We start from the raw sequence: 12,033 nt of genomic DNA, 5'->3' as shown, positions 1-12,033 counted from the left end.
CAGATGCTGCCTGACCTGCTGAGCTCCTCCAGCATTTTGTGTGTGTTGCTCAAGGTTTACATATGGATGTAATTGGGCAGTGCAGGCTCATTGGGCCAGAAGGGCCTATTATTGTGCTGTATTTCTAAACAAAAAAAAATCTGCAGAATCTCTAGTGTTTCTGACAAGAAACTCGACTTTGTACAATGTAAGCCATGCCCAATAGGTGATAGCAGTGCCCACACTGAGGGATCTCCAGCATCCTTACCTATCTCCAATCAGGTCGGGGTGGCAGTTTGTGTCATCCTTCCCTTTCATCTTGCAAATGTAGCTCTCCAGGCACATGGAGTACAACACCCTCTGCATAGGGGGGAACAGACAACAAAAGCAAATTACAGGCGGCAATTTGTAACAACAGCTCAGAAGATGTGTACCTAGTATTTTCAAAATTCAAAGTAAACTTATAATCAAAAAACCACTATATAGAACCCTGAGATTCACTTTCTTGTGGGGATTCACAGTAAATACAGGAAACACAGCAGAATCAATGAAAGACCACACCCAATGGGATGGACTTGCAGCCGATGTGCAAAAGTCAACAAACTGTGCAAATATAGAAGATAACTACCAGGGGTGATTGATAAGTTCATGGCCTAAGGTAGGACTCAATCTTAGAAAACTTAGCACATTTATTTTTCAACATAGTCCCCTCCTACATTTACACACTTAGTCCAACGATCGTGGAGCATACGGATCCTTCTCTGTAAAAGTCGGTGCCTTGGACCTCCAGAAGTGGTCCACAGCAGGAGTGACAATACAATGATAGACAATAGACAGTAGGTGCAGGAGTAGGCCATTCGGCCCTTCTAGCCAGCACCGCCATTCACTGTGATCATGGCTGATCATACACAATCAGTACCCCGTTCCTGCCCTCTCCCCATATCCCTTGACCCCGCTATCTATAAGAGCTCTATCTAACTCTCTCTTGAATGCATTCAGAGACTTGGCCTCCACTGCGTTCTGGAGCAGAGCATTCCACATATCCACTACTCTCTGGGTGAAAAAGTTTTTCCGCATCTCTGTTCTAAATGAACTACCCCTTATTCTTAAACTGTGGCCTTTAGTTCTGGACTCACCCATCAGCGGGAACATGCTTCCTGCCTCCAGTGTGTCCAATCCCTTAATAATCTTATATGTTTCAATCAGATCCCCTCTCATCCTTCTAAATTCCAGTGTATACAAGCTCAGTCGCTCCAATCTTTCAACATATGACAGTCCCACCATTCCGGGAATTAACCTTGTGAACCTACGCTGCACTCCCTCAATAGCAAGAATGTCCTTCCTCAAATTTGGAGACCAAAACTGCACACAATACTCCAGGTGGGGGTCTCACCAGTGATTGATAAGTTCATAGCCTAAGGTAGAAGGAGATGAGTTATTAATTTCAAACTTTCTGCATAATTATTAAAAGAGTTGAACTGCATGTGCATGTAACAAGAGCTGTATAACTCATCTCCTTCTACCTTAGGCCATGAACTTATCAATCACCCCTGCTGTGGACCACTTCTACGAAGAAGGGATCTGTATGCTGCACAACCGCTGGACTAAGTGTGTAAATGTAGGAGGGGACTATGTTGAAAAATAAATGTGCAAGGTTTTTTAAAATTGACTCCTTCTAACTTAGGCCACGAACTTATCAATCACCCCCACAAAGAAATAACAATAAATAAATAAGCAATATCAAGAATATGAGATGAACAGTCCTTGAAAATAAGTCCATTGGTTATGAGAACATTTCAATGATGGGAAAAGTGAAGTTGAGTGAAGTTATCCCCTCTGGTTCAAGAGCCTGATGATTGAGTGGTAATAACTGTTCCTGAACATGATGGTGTGGGTCATGAGGCTCCTGAATCTTCTTCCTGAAGGCAGCTATGAGAAGAGAGCATTGGCTAGGTGGTGGGTGTCCATGATGATGGACGCTGCTTTCCTGTAACAGTGCTCCATGTAGATGTACTCAAAGGTGGAGAGGGCTTTACCCGAGATGTTAGCTGCCCACAAAATGTCACTGTATGCTACCAGTGCCATTTTTAAAACCTTACCACCCAGGCCATGCCCTCTTCTCACTACTACCATCGGGAAGAACAAACACGAGCCTTTGGTCCCACCTCACCAGCTTCAGGAAGAGTTATTACCCTTCAACCATCAGGCTCCTAAACCAGTGTGGTTAACTTCACTCTCCATAACACTGAACTAATTCCACAGCCTATTGACTCACTTTCAAGGATTCTTTACAACTCACTTTCCCTGGATTTTTTTTGTTATTTGCAGTTTATCTTCTTTTGCATGTTGGTTGTCAGTCTTTGTCTATGTACAGTTCATCGTAAATTCTATTGTATTTCTTTATTTTCTTGTGAATGCCTGCAAGAAAATGAATCTCAAGGTACAGTATGGTAGCATATATGTACTTCGATAATAAATTCACTCCGAACCTTACATAAAGGGAATTGCTTTTCCAACATCAGTCTCAACCCAGTGCCTTGTCTGCTCCTGTCATGAGGCAAAATCTGATGCAGATCCATGCAAAGCAAACTTAAGAGAGGTAGGTCTTATGAGGACAGTGAGACAGGCAGGTAGCAAGTTATTTAGGTAGAAATGTTTAGGTAGGAAATTCCAGGCATGATCGCCCATGAATAAAATGACGTAACTTGAAGTTCAATGGAAATCCCAAATATAGACACGATTCAACATTCAAAATCACAGTCAAAGTAAATATATCATCAAAGTATGTATACATCACCATATACTACCTTGAGATTCACTTTCTTGCAGGCATTTATCGGAAAATAAAGAAATACAGTAGAATTTGTGAAAACTATGCATAAAATAAGATGGCACTGTTAAGTAGCGGCACTTTGTATGTAGCTCTGTTGGGAATCATCAAATATTCCCATTTAGGACGACTTCTGCTGAAAGCCACAGATGCAACCATGTAGCAACATTGTATTAAGATGTTTTTAAAAAATCTGCTGATCTTCGAAATCGACAGATCCCAGACTGCAGACTTAGATCACGAGCGCAGTTCTCCCTCAAGAAAATGGAAATGTGGAAATTGAGCCAGTCTACAGGTACAAGTGAAGGGCCAAGGATTTAGATACACCCCCCCCCCCCAGCCCTGCCACCTCCCTACTACCTTGATGGTGAATGTACAGTCTTTGGAAAATAAAATTGCTGACCTCAGAGCAAGGTTGCAGTATCAAAGGACATCAGGAACTGCTGTGTACTTTGCTTCACAGAAACATGGCTGCTGTTCATTGATGCTACCTCAGTGTTAAACACCATCATACCCTCAGTTCTATTCAAAAAGCTCAAGACCTGGGTCTCTGTACCTCCCTCTGCAGCTGGATCCTTGACTTCTTAACCAGGACACCACAGTCTGTGTGGAATGGAACTAACATCTCCTCTTCGCTGACTATCAACATTGGTGCACCTCAAGGATGAGTGCTTATCCCACTGCTCTACCGTCTCTACACTCATGACTGTGTGCCAAAATTTCAGATGGTGACAAAGAGGCATACAGGAGCAACTAAGTGGTGTTGCAATAGCAACCTTGCACTCAGCATCAGTAAGAGTAAGGAATTGACTGTGGACTTCAGAAAGTAGAAGTCAAGGAAATACACACCAGTCATTACCGAGGTATCAGCAGTGGAAAGCGTGTCAACATGTCTAAAGGTGTATCTTGGGTCCAAAATATTGATCTAATTACAAAGACACACCAGTGGCTATATTTCATTAAGAGTTTGAGGAGAATTGATATGTCACCAAAGACACTTACAAATTTCTACAGATGTACCGTGGAGAGCATTCTAACTGGTTGCATCACTGTCAGGTATGGGGAGCGTGGGGACACTGCACAGGATCAGCAAAAGCTGCAGAAAGTTGTAAACTCAACCAGCTCCATCATGGGCACTAGCCTCCACAGCATCAAGGACCCCCTCGAAAGGCAATGCATCAAAAAGATCCATCTCTAAAGACCTCCATCACCCAGGATATACCCTCTTTTCTCATTGCAACTATCAGGGAAGAGACACACACTCAACATTCCAGGAACAGCTTCTTCCCCTCCACCATCAGATTTCTGAATGAACAATGAACTCATGTACACTACTTCACTATTCTTTTTCTGCTCTTTTTGCACTATTCATTTAATTTATATTTATATATATATATATACATATTAGAATTTATAAAGTTTTTATTATTATCATATATTGCAATCTACTGGTGCTGCAAAACAACAGATTTCATGACATATGCCAATGATATTAAACCTGATTCTGATTCTAAAACAAATACTGGCAAACAACCAATGTGCAAACGAAGACATACTCTGCAAATTAAAAATAATAATAATACTGAAAACATGAGTTTTCATGTGAATCCATAGGTTGTGGAGTAAGTTCAGAATTGAGGTGTGTGAAATTATCCACGCTGGTTCAGGAGGCCGATGGTTGTCGGGTAATAACTGTTCCTGAACCTGGTGGTGTGGAACCTAATGCTCCTGTACCATCTTCCTGATGGTAGAAAAAATCTCAGGGTAATATATAGTGACATACAGTATATGTACTTTTATGATAAATTTACTTTGACTTGTCTTTGTTCACATTCTCCCAACACTGGGACAGCTCAGATTAGGTACAGAGTACAGCTCCCTCAGCACTGAGCTGTGTAATGTGCCCCTTATACACTGCGCATTAAATGCAATCAACGGAGCAGGATGGAACTTTATCTGATGATTATTCAGGGCATCATTCAAACTGAGATGGGACCACGCCAGCCATCTTCCTTGGTCCTCGTGAACCCTGTTTTTATCTGAATACCTTGTCCTTCTGGTCAAAGGGCCTGATGGTGTACGCCTTCAACGTCGGGAAGACCGGAGGGGGCTGGTTAAAGAGCTCACTGCTGCCTGTGATCGGAAGCATCATCTGTAATGTAAGAAATAGCAAGAATTACAGAACTGAACTCAGGAACACAGTGGAAGGTGAGTAACTTTATGTTTTTGCACTGTAGTGCAACTCTCGAGTCAAGTATGATGTTCTCCTAAGGAGTTATTGTGTGTGATTTTGTTTAACGTGGGGAGGTTGATGCACAAGCAGCCATCACACAGTCTTTGAAAGATAGGGGTCAAGGTCCAGTGGCATGGAATGCAAGATGACTGGGGAGCCTTCACTGCCTAGGAATGTGTCATCATCTTCTGCCAGCCCCATCGTTAAAGTCTTGGTTGGCTTGCCCATTGTGTGAAATCTCCCCTTTGACCTTACCGCCATGGATGACCCTACCAAGAGCTAAGTTCCAGACAGTACCACTCTCAGGATCTCAGGAACTCACAAACCTCTCCATCATCACAAGGTGAGGATCCTCAGAGAAGGATGCACTGTACTGCTACACCAAGCAACAAATTTCATGTCATCCAAGTCAGTGCATGGTCGTCCAGCAGTTATTGCCACACTTTAGCGCACCACCTATAAGATCAGGGTTCAATTCCTGCCGCTGTCTGTAAGGAGTTTGCACGTTCTCCCCTTGACAGCAAGGGTTTCCTCTGGGTACTCCAGTTCTCTCCTACATTCCAAAGTACACCTAGGGTAAGTGAATTGTGGGCATGCTATGTTGGTGCCAAAGCAATGGTGATTCTTGTGGGCTGTCCCCAGCACAAAACCGCGCTGATTTGATTTGACGACTGTATATTTTTATTTTTAGTGATGCAGCACAGTAGCAGACCCTTCTGGCCCAGTGAGCCCATGTTGCCCAATTACACCCATGTGACCAATTAACCTACTAACCAATGTTCTCTCTAAGCTGCTGTTAACCCGCACATCTTTGGGATGTGGGAGGAAACCGCAATCCCTTGATAAAACCTACACGGTCATGAGGAGAACGTACAAACTCCTTACAGGTAGCAGCAGGAAAGTACATTTTAAACTTTTAAAAAATTGAGATACCACATGGAATTGGCCCTCCAGCCTTTCAAGCCACTCTGCCCAGCAACCTCAGATTTAACATTAGCCTAATCATGGGATAATTTACCTATGACGAATTAACCCACCAAACAGTACATTTTTGGACTGTGGGAAGAAACCGGAGCACCCAGAGGAGACCCACGCAGTCACAGAGGGAACGTACGAATTCCTTACAGCCAACGGTGGGAATTGAACCTGGTTGCTTGTACTGAAAAGCATTGTGCTAACCACTACACTACCATGCTGCACCACTTATGACAAATAAAGTTAATACTTAAGATCTTTAAATCTTTAAAATAAATCTAATTCTGTAAAAATTCTTTTCTTTGACAAATCCTTAGATTTGAACAAAATTACGTGCTCTGAGCAATAGATTCAATTGAAAAGGAAGAGAAGAGGGTGATGTTGCATTGATATGCAAACGCATTACCTGAAACTCTCCCACAAGCCCGCCTCTGTAAATCCAAGTCTCCCCCTCTGTTCCTAAGACAAGTGGAGTACTGTTGGTACGGCACCCTGAAAGAGACACAATTCACAACATGATTAACTTTGTAGAATGTCTGCATGCTTTATTGAAATGAGTTATGTCACAAATCACACTGGGAAAGCAAAACACTGCAGGTGTCATAATTCTGAAATAAAGCCAGAAAATACAGACTGTTCAACATGCACAAAATGCTGGAGGAACTCAGCAGGCCAGACAGCATCCATGTAGGGGAATAAACAGTCAACATTTCAAGCTGAGACCCTTCATCAGGACTGGAAAGGAAGAAAGGAGATCCTCGCCACAAAAGGCAGGATCTCCCGGTGGTAACCGATTTCAATTAGACTTGGAGAAAGAATAAGGTAGATGGGGAGAAATGATTCCTCCAAGCTGAGGAGTTTGGAGGCCAGGGGTTAGAGTCTAAGAACTGAAACGGGGGTTTTTCTCAGGAGTAAGAGTTTTAAGCTGGTTTAAAACTCTGCCAGTTTAAGATGGTCCTGGTGAAACTCAGCGACTATTTGCTGGTGGCCAATGAAACAAAATAAACAACCAAATACTTTTCTAGTCACACTTTTTCTGGTAAATGATCACCGTAAACAATAAATTGTAACTTCCCTTTGAACTTGGACTTGATTCGATGTGACAGAACCATGGCAAGACAAGGCAAGGCTGCATGCCCGACGCCAGAGCAAGAAAGGTCCCAAGCTTTGATCGATTTAAATGTCAGGCTAAATCGAGGCAGCATGGTCCAGGTCCCAGAGCATATCAAAGCAACAGAACCCAATGTCTGGACGACCATTTAAACATCAGGTCAGATTGAAAAGGTCAGGGTGTTGGGGCCCAAAGCGAGGGAAGGGCCAGTTCAGTTCACTGGCTCTGTGCCACTTTGAGGCTGTAGTTTATGGAGACTTTCTTTGTGGACTTCAGTTCAGAATGCTATTTGCTTGCTTTTATTGTTTGCATGATTTATTTTCTCTGCACATTGAGTGTTTGACAGTCATTTTTTTAAATGGGTTCTTTCGGGTTTCTTTGTTTTGTGGCTGCCTGTAAGGAGACAAATCTCAAGGCTGTATAAATTCTTCGATAATAAATGTACTTTGGACTTTGAACTCTTCTTTAGGAGTGAGGGTTTTTCTTTAGGTATACAAGATGATAAGAGACATAGATTGAGTAGATAACGAGAGACCTTTACCCTGGACAGAAATGGCTAACAGAGGGGGGCATAACTTTAAGGTGATTGGAGGAAAGTATTGGGGGAATGTCAGAGGTGGTTTTTTTTTACACGGAGAGTGGTGGGTGCATTGGGTGGTGACAGAGGCATACACATTATGGACATTTAAGAAACTTTAAGACAGGGACATGGATGATAGAAAAATAGAGGGCTAAGTGGGAGGGAAGAAAGGGTTAGATTGATTTTAGAATAAGTTAAAATGTCAGTATAACATCATAGGCTGAAGGGCCTGTACTGTGCATGAAATAAAGTAATTATTTCTAGGCAGAATAATTTGGAAGACTTTCACAGATGGTAATAGATACCAAGTTCATTGTAAACATGGTTAATGATAGATTTCTATTTGGCAGAAGAATAAAAGGATGTGAAATAATTAAATTGGGACCAATAGTACCTGTGATCTCACTGAAAAGGGAAGCAGATGTAAGGAGCTGATGATTTCTGGCACAGTTAAACAGAGTCCCAAGCACATCAATGTCCTTTAACAAGAGCTCCCAGAATTTGCTGACTGCTGTGTAAAATATCTGCTATTATTTGCTCCTTTCCTCTCAGCAGGAGGGAAAATAATCCTGACAATTCTGTTATTATCAATAAATAATAATCCAGTTCCTCTTATCACCAAGGCTCATGTGGTGATAACAGACTGGTCCACTTTGATATGCAGCGTGTTTAACCATCACCACCTCATGATCTTTGGATTTTAGAACTTGTGTAAAACTCTTCATAACTACAGGATATCCAGATGTGCTTCCCAGCCAATAAATAAAGCCGCACGTGTAAGGTGAGGAATAGACAGAAGGCAAAGAGATTCATAAATTTATAAAAACAAACTGCTGGGTGTTAAGTAGTGTAGCAGTTAGTGTAACACTTTATAGTGCTGGATGATCAGGGTTCAAGTTCCCGTAAAGAGTTTATACGTTCTCCAAGTGACCGCAGGGGGTTTCCTCCCACACTCTAAAGATGTATGGGTCAGGGTTAATGAATTGCCGGCATGCTGTGTTGGCATCAAAAGCCTGGTGACACTTGCGGGCTGCCCCCTGCACAATCCTTGGACTATGTTGGTGGCTGACACAAAGGATGTATTTCACTGTATGTTCTGATGAATCATGAAGCTAATTTAATCTAATCACATCATTTTGTTGGCAGCTCATTCCATTTACGAACCATCCTCCAGGTAAAAAAGGTTGACCTTCAGTTTGGTATTAAACCTACCTATCCATACTGGGCATCACGGTAGCGTAGTAGTTAGCACAACACTTCACAGTCCAGGCGAACCGGGTTCACTCCCCACTACTGCCTGTGAGGAGTTTGTACATACTCCCCATGAACGTGTGGTTTCCTCCAGGTGATCCAGTTGCCTCCCACAGTCCAAAGACGTACTGGTTGAAAGGTTAATTGATCATTATAGTTGTCCCATGGTTAGGCTAGCATCAAAATTGGGGGACTGCTGGGCGGCTTGGCTCGAAGGGCCAGAAAGGCCTACTCTGCGCTGTATCTCAATAAATAAATAAAATACCACCTTAAAAATATGCCCTCTGGTTCTTACGTCCCCATCCCAGTGAAAAAGTCTGTGTGCTTTCAGCATATCTATACCCTTCATGGTTATACACCTCCATTATGGTTGTTAGTTTTGGTAGAAGGTTAAGTTAGTTACTCCTTGTCATTCTCAGCTGTGGAAGTATTCATTAATATAACTAATTGCTCATGTAGTTCTGTTAGTTATCATAGTCACTGGATACCTAGAATCCCTGCTAGTTTACTGTATAGTTTCCAGTGGGTGAGCAATAGAAGTCAGGGATAGGTAAAGGTTCAGAATTGACTGACCTTGGAGATCTTTGATGGTTGTTGGTTTGGAGAAGATTATAGGGAGAGGAGAAATAGTGCAGGAATTTTCAAATGAGTATGAGAATTTAAGTGAGCAACATATACAAAGTGCTGGATGAACTCCACAAGTCAGGCAGCAGGAGTTCTGAAGAAGGATCTTAGCTTGGACTATCAACTCTTTATTCCCCTCCGTAGATGCTGCCAGACCTGCAGAGTTCCTCCTGCATTTTGTATGCGTTGATCCAAGATTTCCAGCACCTGCAGAAATATCTAGCCATTACCTAGTGGTCAACATGATGTCCTGGGGATGTGTGTGCAGGATGCATGGAGGCTCCAATGTAAAGGGTCGCAAGAAGCTGCAGAGTGTTGTAAATTCAGCCAGCTCTATTATGGTCACAACCTTCTCCCACCATCGAGGATATCTTCAAGAGGTGGTGCCTCAAGAGGGCAAAATCCATCAGTGAGGACTCTCCCCATCCAAAACATGCTGTCAGGGAGGAGGTAGAGGGGCCTGATGACCCACACTTAGTGTTTAGGAACAGCTCCTTCCCCTCTGCCATCACATTTCTGAACAGTCCATAAACACCACCTCGCGATTCCTCCTTTGCTCTAATGTATTTATTTTTATTATCACCTTTTGTAACCTAAATGTAGGTCCATGTTTTCTTCTACAATCACAATGAGACCACACTCTGGTTGGAGGAGCAACACATCATATTCCATCTGGTAGCCTCCAAACTATTACCATGAACATTGATTTTTCTAACTTACAGTACTTTATTACCCCTCCCTCTTCTTTCCTTTTTAATCCCCCAAGTTGGCTCTTCTTTTCCTCACCTGCCTACCACCTCCCTGGGGTGTCCCTCCTATTTCCTTTGGTCTCATGGTCCACTGTAATCTATCAATTCCGTCTTCTTCAACCCATTACCTCTTCCATCTATCATTCTCCATCTCCCCCCACCCCATTCACCTTCCTGCTCACCTGGTATGACCTACCACCTTTCTTCCCCACCCCCCGCTTTCTTCTATTGGCTTCTTCCGCCTTCCTTCTCAGTCTCAATAAAGGGTTTCAGTCTGAAACGTTGACTCTTTATTTTCACTCCATAGATGTTGCCTGACCTGCTGAGTTCCTCCAGCATTTTGTGTGTGTTGCTCTGGATTTCCAGCATCTGCAGAACCTCTCATGTCTATAGTAGTTATTTTTATTGTCTTGTGTGTACTGCTGTCACAAAACAATGAATTTCATGACATAAACACACTACAGTTGCTGGAAAATCCAAAGCAACACACACAAAATGCTGGAAGAACTATGGACATTGAACTCGTGAACACTTCCTCACTTTTTAAATATATATTATTTCTGTTTTTGCATGATTTTTAATCTGTTCAATACACACATACTGTAATTGATTAACTTATTTATTTTTCTTCTTCTATGTTATGTATTGCATTGAACTACTGCAACTAAGTTAACAAACTTCACGACACATGCCAGTGATAATAAATAGAATTCTGGTTCTATGGAAGTGAATAGATAGTCGACAGTTTGGGCCAAGAGCGTTCTTCAGCACGGATTTCATGACATATGTCAATCACAATGAACTAATAATCTGATTCTGAACTCTGGATCACTTTAAGTAGAAACTGGGAGGCCAGTCAGGAAGAGGATAATGACAAAAAGGCATTTTCTCAGGCACAGGGCTTTCTCAGCTTTTGAGAGGAATGATTTTGAGGTCAACAATCACAGATCTGTTCATGGATGGCAACATGATTAAAACATAATAATACTCACACTGGAAGCAGTTCATCCAAGAGTTAAAGGAGAAGGTATTCTTCTCAATACGGCCATCTAGGGGAAATAGAATTAATGATCAGAGAGCTGTTGTAGTTAGCAGAATTAGCATCAGTGTATTCCCCTGTTGGATTAGACTATACTTGTTAGTTTCCTTGAAGTTTTAACTTTCTTATGCTTGTTTGTATTTTTATATAATTACCTGCAGTATTTACACACAATTGTTCAATGAGTTTCCTAGTGGTTACAGTTCCTCTATATCTTTCTGGAAGCTCCTTGGTTCCAGCGATGGGTACCACATGATTTGAATATGGGCTATCTTATTGGCTAATTCAAGCAACAAAATCTGAATGGAATATCTGCTATGGATGGAAATTGAATGGAATTAGCAAACTGGTATAAACATAAACATAAGATAAAGGAGCAGAATTAGGCCATTTGGCCCATCAAGTCTGCTCTGCCATTTCATCATGGCTGATCCAATTTTCCTCTCAGCACCAATCTCCTGCCTTCGCCCCATATCCCTTCGAGCCCCGACCAATCAAGAAACTATCAGCCTCTGCCTTAAATATACATAAAGATTTGGCTTCTACAGCTGCCTGTGTCAACAAATTCCACAGATTCACCACTCTCTGGCCAAAGTAATTCCTCCTCATCGCCGTTCTAAATGGACAGCCTATATTCTGGAGCTGCTTCCTCTGGTCTTAGA

General features: G+C 42.2%; 1 protein-coding gene across 2 annotated transcripts in view; it reads right to left on the bottom strand.

Moving 5' to 3' along the window:
- Positions 1 to 12,033, bottom strand: part of LOC140726126 (protein O-GlcNAcase-like) — a 303,790-nt gene that overhangs the window by 15,746 nt on the left and 276,011 nt on the right. For both annotated transcript variants that reach the window (XM_073042089.1, XM_073042091.1), the window contains exons 24-27: positions 11,325 to 11,381; positions 6,424 to 6,509; positions 4,857 to 4,961; positions 248 to 339 (exon numbers count right to left, since the gene is read on the bottom strand). In XM_073042089.1, coding sequence (XP_072898190.1) covers positions 248 to 339; positions 4,857 to 4,961; positions 6,424 to 6,509; positions 11,325 to 11,381 — 340 coding nt within the window. The remainder of the gene's footprint in view (positions 1 to 247; positions 340 to 4,856; positions 4,962 to 6,423; positions 6,510 to 11,324; positions 11,382 to 12,033) is intronic.

The sequence above is a fragment of the Hemitrygon akajei genome, chromosome 4, assembly GCF_048418815.1.
Source record: "Hemitrygon akajei chromosome 4, sHemAka1.3, whole genome shotgun sequence".
Classification (NCBI taxonomy): domain Eukaryota; kingdom Metazoa; phylum Chordata; class Chondrichthyes; order Myliobatiformes; family Dasyatidae; genus Hemitrygon; species Hemitrygon akajei.
Note: the sequence above shows the minus strand (reverse complement) of the source record. Positions and strands in the feature narration are given on the sequence as shown.